We start from the raw sequence: 14,522 nt of genomic DNA on the forward strand, positions 1-14,522 counted from the left end.
GCAGGAGAGACTTGACTGACTTTTGTACACTGACTAGAAAAACCTGAAATTGCACCTAAACGTCGAATGGATACTGAAGAATTTGCACCTGCATGGTAAACAGGCAAATGCAGAATTTGCGGCCGTCTTTAACAGTAAATGCTACATTTACATCTGCATCTTGAAATTGGGAAATGCTGAATTGGTTGTCCTTGTAGAATTCACTACACCTAAATTTTCATTTCAAGAACTATATAAAGGTTCAGTAGAAAAAGACAATACCATATATACACCTGTAGTACATTCAGTTTCATAAACAAAGTTATTGAACATTCACCAAATATATTTCATATGTCCAGTTGGGAATAATTCACTTACAGGCTCTATATCCAAGTAGGTCTCATGTTCATCCTTGTGAGGTGCCAGGCCATCTATGCTATCAATATCTTCTTGATTTCCTTGATAGAAATGGGGTGTTGACAGGACAATGGGAGCGTCTAAGGAAAAATTGATAGTGTCAGAGAAATAAGCATCTGATTGATAAAATGATGTGAATAATACCAAACACCTTTCAGAGTTCTTAAGTAAGCTCACAATAAATTTGAAGAAATTGTCTGCAAGCAATTAATAATTAATGAGAGAAATTTACTGCTGGATGCTGGCTGTCCAAAGTTACTTCAATAACATTGTATTTATATATACGTAGCTCAAGACAAGCTGAGAAATGACTTTACTGTACAGCTCCAGATTAACGTCTAAAGTGGCAGCAGATATCTTCTACAGAACACTAAAATGGTAAAATGAAACCTTACAGGAACCAGTAGCACAAGTTACAAATCAATATTTTACTGGCTAAATACTAGAAGTGGGTCAGCTGGTACAGAAAACACTGATTCTTTCTCTCTACTTAGCAGACTTCTTTTGTCCTTACCGAATGCACAGACTTCTTTTGTCCTTATCAAATGCACAGCTGGTACATAAAATTCTCTCTCTCTCTCTCTCATTTAACAGGCTAAACTAAAAGTGGATTAACTTATATGGAAAACACTGAAACAGGCTTCTTTTGTCCCTACCAAAGGCACCGGTGGTACAGAAAGCAAAGTCTCTCTCTCTCTCTCTCTCTCTCTCTCTCTCTCTCTCTCTCTCTCAACGGACTTCTGTCCTTACCAAAGGCACAGGGAGCCATATTCAGCATGCTGGCGTGAAGACAGTAGCTGATATTGGGGTAACAGAAACACTGGTTGTCTGGGTTGACCATGGGGTCCTCCAAGGCATCTTTGGGAGGGATGAATCTGTACGTGGTGACACCGTGGACGTCTATCTCTTTCTCGTACGTCAGATAGAGGGACCTGGAACAGTGGCTACAGTTAGTGTGGGGCATGATTTAGTTTTACATGCAGGGGAAACAACGTTGCAAAAGTATGGGAGATTTAATTATATTTGCATTTTTTTATTTACTGAAAAGACTGGAGATATATGAGTTTTGCCAGTGGATTGTAGAAGCCAGGTGCAGTCAGGCACTTGAGAAAAAAGGAGCGGATGCAGAATAGCGGGAAATTCCAACCGTTCCTAGAATGCTACGTCCTGACCTAACCAGACCTTACCTTCCTAACCTAACTTAGGGCACTGTGCTCTGACCTGGCCTAGCTGCAACCCCTTTCAGATCCTCTGACTGCACCTCCATTGATATTCTTTCTTCCATCTTGCAGTCCACCCTCTCTTAGCAATTATTTCAAAGTGCAACTGTGAGGTTTTCCTCCTGTTCCATCTTTCAATCCTACCGGCTCTCAATTTCCCTTCCAGCGCTGAATGACCTCATAGGTCCCAAGTGCTTGGCCTTGGCGTAAACTCTATATTCCATTCCATTCCATTCCTTACCTGCAAAGCTCGGAGGTGTAAATATACAACGCCTGGTCTTTGCTGACTTGCGGAGGGAACTGGGTGCCGTCCGTGCCGTTGATCATGTCGCAGTAATTGTCATTCCAGTAGCTCAGGGACTTGTTCCCGTTCCATTTCACGATGCGCAGGTAATCGTCCAGGCCTTTGGCGCCCGTCTTGACTTCATAGGGATGATCGTCTGTGTTGTTTTTCTGGAGAACAGAAAGTTGTGTGTGATCTCTGAATAGTATTGCTTTGGCTTAAGCTTCGAAAACTTTGATTTTACCATGAGACTGACAGTCTTTTTTCAAGAGTTATGTTGTTGGTAATATAAACCAATTATAGTCGAGGAACAGTTTTTTTTTTTTTTTTTGTAAAACCCCGATACTTGATTATTAGAAAATGAAAAGAGCGTACTTTCAAAAGCTGTATGTTGGTGGCATAACCCTGTAGAAAAGCTTCCTATACCGTTTAAGTTGCAAAATATTATTATTTCCATTCATTTATAGCTCCATTCACCTAGCACTTAATGAAAGTCCCCATCATATCCTGAAATCAATGAAAACCTTAATCTCACGGATCTTGGGTTGCATGTTAAACAATAGACTACAAAAATCACACACATTACCGCTGGTGCAGGAAATCTGAGTTGATAACAACAGACCTGAATCCCATCCCAAAAATAAATTAGTCACTTTAACCAAGTGGCGGGAGGCTATTTAATTGTTTAGTGCATGCAGCAAGGCAATGGTGATTATTTTGCATGTTACATAGGCATTGCATATGAGGGAGGTCTTCTAAAAGGAGAATAGCGTAAACGGAGCAATTGCAGTCAACACTTTCAAAGTCTGTTCGGGTGGAACTTTGTCTAGGTAAGAGTTGGACATTGTACTATGCAAAGAAATGTCTGTGCATAATGAATAACTATAAGATATTGTTAACATGCCTACAGGAAACGTGCTTGAGTGCTATTCACCGTGAATAAGGACACATTGTAATGAATGCTATGATTAACATTCATTTCGTAATGACTTCATTCATATGAGTATTTTATACATTAATATGGCAAAGTTGGCTTAGGCAAGTTCCTGCAGAAGGCAAAAGACATCCCTTTAAAAATTTCCTGAAATTCAGCAAAAATTATATAATATGCTCCACAGGATTAGACCACATGAGAAGATGCCTAACAGGATAAAAATGAATGCTAAGATTCAACATTATTTACGTGATTACTTCATTCATAAAAACATTTTACGAATTAATAAAAGCAACGGTAACTTGCGCAAGTTCCTACCGAAGCCAAAAGACGTGCCTTTAAAAATTTCCTGAAATTCAGCAAAAATTATCTAATATGCTACACAGGATTAGACCACAATAGAAGACGCCTAACAGGATAAAAATATGTATCTTGTGGCTATATAAAAAAAACTGTTTTACTCTGAAATAAATTCAAAAGCTCCGTCTCCAAATCTCCTCTTGGGGCCTACCTGAAACAACGAAAAAAAAGAAATTCAACAAATTACCAAGAAATGTATCTGATTCGACTTCAAGCTCTCGGGGGGTGCGACGTGAATCACGCCCCTCTCGTTCAGTAGGTCGAGGATGTCGTACAGACTTCCATTGAGGCCTTCGGTCACGGACAGATTCACACCCGGCAAAATGGACAAGTCCGAGAAGTCAAAATCGAACTCGGGCAAATCGAACCCGTAGAAGATCGTGTCGCCGATGGCCTCGGTGGCAAAGAGGTCGAAGCCGGACTCGATCTCGGTCCAGATGAGGTCCAAGAGCAAGCTATTGTTTTTCGTCCGGTACCTGTCTATGAAGTCGGCCAAAACCTACCGGCGTAGGGGGCGATGGTGCCATGCAAAAGGAGAGGGAGAGAAGGCAGGGATTAATTGAAAAGGGTGAGATTCCGTTGGAAAGGTTAGGATTGTGGTGCGCTACCAAAGTAAAGCGTAAGGGCGTAAACACTGTACTTACCCGATGTCGTTTTTACAACCGACCACCAGAGATGAGTTCTGTTACCACTGGTTGCCTGAAGGGGGGCTTTTGGGAACGCCAAAATTACTTGTAATAAACATCCCCACAAAGACACCAGACAAACAGCAAGCTATACTCACGAAAATAAAATGGACCAGTGTTACAAAACAATAAATAAACTTCTGGACACAACGCTGCATGCTTTTATACACATACAAGACTTCAATTATCCGCACAATACGTAAACATCCTATATTTCGTAAACGTACACACTCAACTATATAACGGCTCTCTCTAATTTCGCAAAGGTTTACCAAAGCCCCTGAGATTGGAAATCATTGACCTCGTTTTCATAAAAGCCAAAGGTCACGTGACTTCTTCCTTAACTTTATCAAAGCTATATCGTAAATAAGGATGTGTTCCTGTAGGGGAGGACTCCGTCTCCCAAACTAATTTATTTCGAGTTTCATTCATCCCCCATGGGGATTACCTCCTGTAGGAGGTGCTGGCATCCTTACGAGACCACAAATAGCAAAAGGGTACATTGTGACATTTACTTACAGGAAATAACTTACTCTTTCATTTAACTTAAGATTGGCATAAGCATTCTGGATGTAGATTGAAATCTGGGGAACTTACGCTTTCACCTAATTTAGGATTGGCATAGGCTTTCTAGACCTAGGTTGAATGGGTAGGCTGGGGTATTTCGGTAATACTATAGAGTAGTTTACACTGTCCTGACATCCATTACTTGATTTCTAGCAAGTATTTTTCTTACGGTGGAGAAAATTAAGTTTTTCAGCAACTTCAACTACTGTAGAACTTACGGCAACCAGTGGTGACTATGTAAAGGTAGTTAAATGATGATACTACTATTTTTAAAGCAAAGGTTAAGGGTATGGCGTTAAGAAGAGTTAGTACCACCTAAGGAACAGCGTGCAATACCAAAACCTCAAGGCTACCATGCAATTACAGCTTTGCATGCACGTGCAACACTTCGTCAGGGAGGAGGAACTCTCAGAAGGAACCCTCAGGAGGACCTATCTGGAGGAACTCTCGGGAGGAACTCTTTGGAGGACCTTTCTGGAGGAACTCTTTGGAGAACCTCTCTGGAGGAACTCTCTGAAGAACCTCTGGAGGAGGTACCTCTCTAGAGAACCTTCCTGGAGGAACTCTCTGAAGAACCTCTGGAGGAGAACCTTTCTGGAGAACCTCCCCGGAGGAAGTCTCTGGAGTAGGACCTCTCTGGAGGAACTCTGAAGAACCTCTGGAGGAGGTACCTCTCTAGAGAACCTTCCTGGAGGAACTCTCTGAAGAACCTCTGGAGGAGGTACCTCTCTAGAGAACCTCCCTGAAGGAACTCTCTGGAGGACCTCTGGAGGAGGAACTCTCTGAAGAAGGACCTCTCCGTCCATTCTCTTCGACTCACTGGGTAGAAGAAGCCGAACTTCCCCTTGGAATTGGTGGGGTCGCCGGCGTACTTGATCAGCTCCGACAGGAGAGGGGCGTCGTAGCCTTTGAAGAGCAGTTCGCCCACGTTCTTGGTGATGAAGAGGGACTCCCGAAATCGCAAGAAAGCGAGTTCGACTATCGCCTGTATGGCTATGGGTAATTTCTGTACCTTAGCAGCTATGGCCTGCAGGTGAAGAAGAAGAGGAAGAAGAACAGAGAGAGAGAGAGAGAGAGAGAGAGAGAGAGAGAGAGAGAGAGAGAGAGAGAGAGAATCAAAACACTGAGCATTAGGACATACAATAAACCGAGAATTTTATGAAACACGAACTACAGTGTCTACAAAAATTTCATCAGTCAAGCAGAGAGCCCAACACACAATGAGTACAATTCCGACATTTAAAAGCGACACTTATTTACATTTATGACAATGATCTAACCCCACAAATATATCCATAGTTTACTGTACCATTTTAAAAGGGAAACTTAAATTTACCACGTTTAGGAGACAAAAATATGATCAAATAATGTGACTCCATCAAGTGAGCTTATGACTACCAGTATGCCAATGGGGACGTATCCAATAACTTGAAGAAATATACAGTTATTTATTTCCTTAATCAGGGATTTACGAAAGAATAAGTGAAAAAAGGGCTTAATTATATGTCTTCCTTAGCAAGTAACAAGTCATTATTCAATAAAAACAAAAGTTTAATATGCATTAGCTTAAATAAAAGTAATTTATTTCATTAATCAGTGATTTACGGAAAACAAACTATAGGGCTTAATTATATGTCTTCCTTAGCAAGCAACAAGTCAAGTCATTCAATAAAAACAAAAGTTTAATATGCATTACCTTAAATAAAAGTAATTTATTTCATTAATCAGTGATTTACGGAACTATACGAGTAAATAATAAAAGTAAATTGAAAATAAGCTACACGGCTTAATTAGATGTCTTCCTTAGCAAGCAACAAGTCAAGTCATTCAATAAAAACAAAAGTTTAATATGCATTAGCTTAAATAAAAGTAATTTATTTCATTAATCAGTGATTTACGGAAGTATACGAGTAAATAATTCAAGTAAATTGAAAACAAACTATAGGGCTTAATTATATGTCTTCCTTAGCAAGTAACAAGTCAAGTCATTCAATAAAAACAAAAGTTTAATATGCATTAGCTTAAATAAAAGTAATTTATTTCATTAATCAGTGATTTAAGGAAGTATACGAGTTAATAATTCAAGTAAATTGAAAACAAACTATAGGGCTTAATTATATGTCTTCCTTAGCAAGTAACAAGTCAAGTCATTCAATAAAAACAAAAGTTTAATATACATTAACTTAAATAAAAGTAATTTATTTCATTAATCAGTGATTTAAGGAATTATACGAGTAAATAATTCAAGTAAATTGAAAACAAACTATAGGGCTTAATTATATGTCTTCCTTAGCAAGTAACAAGTCAAGTCATTCAATAAAAACAAAAGTTTAATATGCATTACCTTAAATAAAAGTAATTTATTTCATTAATCAGTGATTTACGGAACTATACGAGTGAATAATTAAAGTAAATTGAAAACAAACTATAGTGCTCAATTGACTGAAAACAAAAGACGAATCCCTCGCAAAATCTTACCACCATGATCGGGTTGATGGTCGTGATCCGATCGGATTCCTTCAGGCCGTGGGATAAGTCTTCCCTGAAGAAGTAAGATTTGTCTTGCAAATAGGTGACCGTTCCCTCGTCGTCGTTCCAGGTCATGTTGTGCTTGGTGCGAACTTCCCTGAAATCAAAGGATCAGGTTACATAAATATGTATATATGACCTCAGGTCAAGGTTGTTTTCAAAAGCTGTGTGTGGAGGCTTAGAAGTCGGGAATATTACGTAGGGATTTGTTGTTAAAGTTTCAGATAGGTTTTGGTTGTTATTATTATTATTATTATTATTATTATTATTATTATTATTATTATTGGCGAAACGAAACCACAGTTAAGCAGATTTGTACCACTACATAACTGTGGATTTGTTTCTCCAATAATAATAATAATAATAATAATAATAATAATAATAATAATAATAATAATAATAATAATAATAATAATAATAATAATAATAATAATCCACAGTTATGTATGGATACAAATCTAAATAACTGTGGATTTGTCTCTCCATTTCAAGACTCGTGCTATTATTATTATTATTATTATTATTATTATTATTATTATTATTATTATTATTATTATTATTATTATTATTATTATTATTCAGGAGATGAACCCCATACATAAGGAACAACCCCACAGGGTTTCATTACATATTATTATTATTATTATTATTATTATTATTATTATTATTATTATTATTATTATTATTATTATTATTAAAGAGATGAACCCCTATGGAACAAGCCCTCTACAGGTGCCACCAGACTTGAAATTCAAGAATCTTCCAAGAATATTACAGTTTTCCATTTGGAAGAAATAACAGAAGGTAATAGGAAATACAAAGAGAAGAGATCAGTTACTGAAAAATAAAAATTAGATTAAACTAATAAATAAAAAGATAAAAATGCAAGGAAATGACTGAAATATACAAGGAGAATTGTCGCAGGGTAGTAATGCGTTGCATCTTCGACGATGGGGACTTCGCCCTGCGAATTTGAAAATCAACAATGAAATGGGCCGAAGTGAGAGGAAGTGGTTTACCAAAGAGTTTCCTCACACTTTACTTGACGATGGAATTGTATTGTTTAGGTGGAAGTTAAAATTGTGTACAGTCACTAGATGACTCAGCTTTATCTCTCCAGTCTTGCTGAGAGCAACTTTACCTATTGTGCGCTCCAACAAAGAGCAATCTTCGCCGACAAACGAGCCTTCGATTGCTTCAGCGTTTCCACTGAAAGGCATATGGAGACTTTCCAACAACGCGAAAATGATTGCTAAGGAACCGAACGGTAAGGTAATGGTTCTCAGTGTCAAAATGCGGGTGTTGTTTCTCGCTTTTTTCCCCGTAAATACACATTCTAAATTTTTCACTTTCACGTTTTCAGTCTTGGCCAAACTGTGATTGGTGGAAGTACGTACTGTCTTCGTTGCTCTTCCAAATGATTCCCCGTCAGTCACGTGACTTCTCATTTATATGCAATACTCTTGAAAGGCGTTGTGCAATCAGGCAGGCCACAAAACTCTCTTTATCTGGGCCAGACTGCCTGAAAACAAAATGTAAACAAGGAAGGCTTCGCCCAGAGAGCAACAACAGACCTCCCTCTTGGAGAAAGGAAGGTTATGACTGTCTGGGAACAGGGAATCACGGAGTGAGTGCCAAAATCACGCGGATGAAGGGACCAAACTGTTCCCCTAGAACAATGCGATGCATCACTACCCTAAAATAATTCTTCTCGTATTTTAATAATTGACTTATATTTCATTCTATCTGTTTATTCATTTGTTAATTTACTTTTTCTTTTCTAATAAATTTTCTTTTCTTTCCCTATTTCCTGTTAGCTTCTGTTACTTAATAATAATAATAATAATAATAATAATAATAATAATAATAATAATACTCATTTCTAGCAGTTCATTTGTAATCAATCAGAACTGACAGAGAAAATACAATATGGAAGTTTCTCTCAGCTTCCTCCATCAGTAAACATCTCTTTCGTTCTTTGTTCGTCAATTCCTTCAACCCTTTGGCGGCCTCTGCGCTTCTCAAGAGAAGAAATTCCTCCGGAATCGAATTTTTCAAATTCCATCCTGATCACAAAGCGGTCCTCCTTTCTCTTCTTTTCCTTTCTCCTCCATTTCTTCTTCTTCTTTTCCTTTCTCCTCCTCTTCTTCTTCTTCTTCTTCTTCTTCTTCTTCTTCTTCTTTTCTTTTCTTTTCTCCTCCTCTCCTTCTTCTTCTTCTTCTTCTTTTCCTTTCCCCTCCTCCTCCTCCTCCTCCTCCTCCTCCTCCTCCTCCTCCTCCTCCTCCTCCTCCTCCTCCTCCTCCTCCTCCTCCTCCTCCTCCTCCTCCCCTCCTCCTCTTCTTCTTCTTCTTCTTCTTCTTCTTCTTCTTCTTCTTCTTCTTCTTCTTCTTCTTCTTCTTCTTCAGCCTGAGTTTTATTTCTCTGCCATTTCACGTCAGATTTCAGAGCCAAAGCTTTCTGAATGTTGAATGAATTACTCTTGACGCGACCCGTAGATGTCTCAAGTTACCATCACTTAGTTTTTAAATATGGCTTGTGTATACACGCACATAAACAAGTAGAAATAATGAAAAACAGAACCTTACACATACGCATACAAATGTATAAATGCACAAACATATCTACATATTCACATATAAATATACATATACATCTACGTAAACGAGCGCAAAATAATTATACAAAATCGACCACTGAAATACGAAGATATGGGATTATCACCGCAGTAATTACTGATAATCACAAGCAATTATACCGTGAGGACATTCGGAAACAGCATTTTAGAATCATTTTAATACGGTCACTTGAATGTTTACTTTCTTTTCGATGCTGATTTCAGTATTGAAACAGAACAAGAACGTGGAATACAAAATTTAGGCCAAAGGTCAAGTGGTGCGACCTATGATGTCATTCATCAGCGGTCGAGGGGAAATTGAGAGTGAAAGTTGTAAAGCTGTGGCAGAAGGAAAAAATTGCCAGGAGAGGGTTGAGGAAAGTAAGATGGAAGAAAGTGAATATGAAGGGATGAGGTACAGTCAAAAGTATGGAAGGGGTTGCAGCTAGTGGCCTAAGGGATGCCGTGAAGACCCTTTAAGTAATGCCTACATTCAAGTACAGTACAAGTACAGTAAAAGGAATGGAAAGGGTTCCAGCTATGGGCCTAAGGAACGCCGCTGCAAAGAACCTGGAGTAATGCCTACAGTGCACCGAGTGAGGTGCACTGACGGCACTAATAACCCCCTACGGGACACAAAATGAGAATGAAAATGTTAAAAAAGCAAGAATTTCTTTACTTACGCGTAAGTATAAGGCCCGATCTGCTTGAGTTTCGGCTTGGCCCCGTGGAATCTGATGTCATCTGGATTTGTGACGTGGAAGAGGTAGAACTGCATGTAGATTGGGACGGGCGGCGAGATGAAGTCGCCCAGGGTCGCGCTGTCCTTGCTCAGGACCAACATCTGGAGGGAGACAAGGTCAGGAAAGGTCAGGAAAGGTCAGCACAACAGAAAAAAAATAGAAAAATGCTGACGTTTGGTTTTTATATTAGTTTGATATATAAATGAGTGGTACTAAATGCAGGTAGTTTCATTTGAAATCATTAACATGAAAAAACCACAAATAAATGATAAACACAATTTTACTGTTACCAGACAATGAGGACAGAAAGTCCTAGAAAGCTCATAATTTTTTTAATAAAAATCTCCTTTAGATACCATCCTGTTTAAATGAGGTGTTATTATTAATTGTATTCATGCACAGAAGAATTGTGTAAGTGATCAATATATATATATATATATATATATATATATATATATATATATATATATATATATATATATATATATATATATATATACAGTATATATATATATTTATAAACTGATTTTTATCACATCACCGTGACATTTTTATGCACAAACATTAAGCTACAAATGTTATTTAATATCCAATTTCCCTTCGGTATTATTTTCGAGGTAGAGTGAAATTGATAATAACCGACATTTGTAGCTAAATTTTATTTGTGTGTGTATGTATGTATGTATGTATGTATGTATGTATGTATGTATGTATGTATGTATGTATGTATGTATGTATGTATGTATGTATACATACCTACGCACATCCAGTGCTTTATTCGAAAACCCCCAAAAAGTGGGAAACGAATATTGCAAACCACATGATGACCCCTCCCAGAAAATCAGAATTGCCATCCATGCCCTCATGTCTCCCAGCCTTCTCCTACCTCCCCCTCCCCTTCCCCCTCCCATAGAACCTTTATTCTCCCTCCTCCTCCTCCTCCTCCTCCCCCTCTTTACGACAAGGACACTGCCAAGAACCTCCACCAACCATGAGATCAATAACGAGCAACCAAGAATCCAGGGACGAACAGAGCTACGAGGCGCCAGAGGGACTTTTGGCTAATCTTCTGAAGAGGTTTTTTTTTTTTTTTCATTTTTATTTTCCTATCTTTCTATTTTAATTTCTCTGACCTCGTTGTTGGCAGCAGCAAAAGGGGTGCGTGAGTCAGTCAGTTGCATGTAAGACTTTGCAGTTAAGTCTATTGCAGGATTATTTTTTTGCAGCGTTTTTGCAGTCTTGCTTGGATATGGTGATGTCAAGCTGTGAAGGCTGTTTTCCACAAAACTGTTCAGGCAGCTACAGAGATGTGATTGGTCCTAAAAGGCTCGACGTTTCCATATAATAATAATAATAATAATAATAATAATAATAATAATAATAATAATAATAATAATAATAATAATAATAATAATAATAATAATAATAATAATAATAATAATAATAATAACTTGAGTCTTGAAGTGGAGAAACAAATCCACAGTTATGTATGGGTACAAATTTTTTTTAAATATGTTTGTACCCATACACACAATTGCGGATTTGTTTCTCTAATAATAATAATAATAATAATAATAATAATAATAATAATAATAATAATAATAATAATAATAATAATAATAACAACAACAACAAATCTTTCGTTAAACAACTTCAGTTATGAAATAGAATATGGACCTACGACGAGGTCATTCATCACTGAAATGGGAAACAGGAATAAAAAGGTTTGAAAGGCGTAACATGAAGAATAAAACCTTTGGCAGTTGCACTATGAAACAACTGTCACGAGAGGGTTGAGGAAAGTATGATGGAAGAAAGAGAAAATGAATAAACGTGCAATAAAAGGAATCGAAAGAGGTTGCAGCTATGGGGCCTGAGGGACGCCGCTGACAAAGAACCTCAAGCAATGGCTTACGGCGCATCGCGTGAGGTGCACTGACGGCGCTAATCTGTAGTGCCCATCAATTTCGAAGCCGTAACAATTCGCAGACATACAATACAATCATTCATCTGTATGAAACCTACTGCCGTACGTTATGGCGATTGTATGGATGCATCTTAACTCGATAACCTTAAGCATCTCTTGTGATGTCGTTTTGTCTTTAAATATAAGTGTGAATTGGAAGTAGTATATCAGAGAAGTAATTTGTGTTATGTATACATTTATATGTATATATATACACACATATATATATACAAATACAATAGTCAGAAGTAAACACATATATTCACTAGGTTTGAATTTCTTGTAAAAAAGAGACAATAAGTAAACATCTTTTGAAGCTTCAAATGCAGACCGCGAACGTCTTGGGTACGTTTGCGCAGAATTTGGTATACAGAGATTCACAAGATAATGCGGTATACTATTGCGCCCTCTCTCTCTCTCTCTCTCTCTCTCATAAGGGACAGTTTACTGCTCAGAAAAACGTACATGGTCGGACAGTCTCTCTCTCTCTCTCTCTCTCTCTCCTATCTCAACATTTTCATTGCTTCACAGTTAGACGAATCAGACGTCTTTTCTCTCTCTCTCTCTCTCTCTCTCTCTCTCTCTCTCTCTCTCTCTCTCTCTCTCTCTCTCTCTCTATCCTATCTCAACATTTTCATTGCTTCACAGTTAGACGAATCAGACGTCTTTTCTCTCTCTCTCTCTCTCTCTCTCTCTCTCTCTCTCTCTCTCTCTCTCTCTCTCTCTCTCTCTCTCTCTCTACTCGTAAGAAGGACCAGATTACTGCTCAGGATAATGTACATGGACATTTGATCTTTTACCTAATTGGCAAATCTATTAAAATTATTTTGTTACAATAAGGAAGAGCAAGAAACTAAATTTATTTATGTAATTTAAGCTAAAATATCTTATATTATTATTACATAAATTCTGGTGTTTTATCAGCAATTGATGCCCTCTAGTGTACTATCTAACATAGGTTTTTATAATTATCTAATTCTTCTGCTCAAGCAATCATGAATAAACTGCCATAATTTTGGCACAAGTTAAATCCAGTGGACACTCAGAGGAACCTACAGTGCTCCGCTCGCAATTTATCATCCGTTCATTAACATTAATAAGATAAAACTATTATTACTATTAACAGAATAATCTTACATAAAAAATTCACGTAATATTTGAGAGGTGAGTTCAAACGTGGAGTGCATTTCGCGTAGACTATCGACTAAGGACGCTTCATTTTCGTCCGGGACTTGTCCCTAGACCCAACCTAGACCATGGGACGGTTAGTGGCCACAGGAATTAACCACGGCGACCTGCAAGGCTATTAGTACCCGTAGGTCCCCAAGAAAGGACGGTACGTACCGTCAAGAATCCTATATGAATGCATTTTCGAAAGGACGCTGCATTTTTCGTACTGTAAACAGATCACTAGACCCATCCTAGACCATGGGACGGTCAGGAGCCACAGGAATTAACCACGGCGACCTGCAAGGCTATTAGTACCCGTAGGTCCCCAAGAAAGGACGGTACGTACCGTCAAGAATCCTATACGAGGGCATTTTCGAAAGGACGCTTCATTTTCGTACAGGTCCCTAGACCTAACCTAGACCATGGGACGGTTAGTGGCCGCGGGAGTTTACCACGACCAGGAATAAGGCTATTAGTACCCAAAAGCCCCCAAGAAAGGACGGTACGTACCGTCAAGAATCCTATGTAAAGGCATTTTCGAAAGGAAGCTTCATTTTTCGTACTGTAGGGGACGGATCACTAGACCTAACTTAGACCATGGGACGGTTAGTGGCCACAGGAGTCTACCAAGACCAGGAACAAGGCCTATTAGTACCCGTATGCCCCAAGAAAGGACGGTACGTACCGTCAAGAATCCTATACGAAGGCATCTCCATTTCAGGTGCTTTAGAGAACAGCGCCAAAGTAGGTAAACCACATACTTGAGTGCAAACACTTCACAGGAGTACTCAGCAACCTTATCAGGTATCAGGTCTCCATCAGGAGAGATTATTAAAATATATTATCGGCATCGTATGACGGTCGCCAGACTTGTAGGCACTTAAGAGATATATAATGATAATCTGTACTAATCTTTAACCTTGAAAACTGACCTCTTTTTTTTTTAGTGGATATGCAGAACAAGCAATCTTATGATAAGGGTTTTGATAGAAGCCTGGGTGACTGAGTCCTCTCTCTCTCTCTCTCTCTCTCTCTCTCTCTCTCTCTCTCTCTC

At 38.3% G+C, this 14,522-nt stretch overlaps 1 protein-coding gene across 4 annotated transcripts in view; it reads right to left on the reverse strand.

Annotated features, from left to right (window-relative positions):
• LOC136852338 (lysosome membrane protein 2-like) overlaps positions 1-14,522 on the reverse strand; it is a 121,097-nt gene that overhangs the window by 10,537 nt on the left and 96,038 nt on the right. For 2 of the 4 annotated variants that reach the window (XM_067126900.1, XM_067126899.1), the window contains exons 3-8: positions 10,273-10,433; positions 6,925-7,072; positions 3,381-3,692; positions 1,858-2,069; positions 1,147-1,328; positions 358-476 (exon numbers count right to left, since the gene is read on the reverse strand). In XM_067126900.1, coding sequence (XP_066983001.1) covers positions 358-476; positions 1,147-1,328; positions 1,858-2,069; positions 3,381-3,692; positions 6,925-7,072; positions 10,273-10,433 — 1,134 coding nt within the window. Of the gene's footprint in view, positions 1-357; positions 477-1,146; positions 1,329-1,857; positions 2,070-3,380; positions 3,693-5,266; positions 5,474-6,924; positions 7,073-10,272; positions 10,434-14,522 lie in introns of all 4 variants that reach the window. The other 2 variants (XM_067126902.1, XM_067126901.1) reach the window with 1 other exon arrangement.

Source organism: Macrobrachium rosenbergii, chromosome 25 (assembly GCF_040412425.1).
Source record: "Macrobrachium rosenbergii isolate ZJJX-2024 chromosome 25, ASM4041242v1, whole genome shotgun sequence".
In the NCBI taxonomy this organism is placed as follows: Eukaryota; Metazoa; Arthropoda; class Malacostraca; order Decapoda; family Palaemonidae; genus Macrobrachium; species Macrobrachium rosenbergii.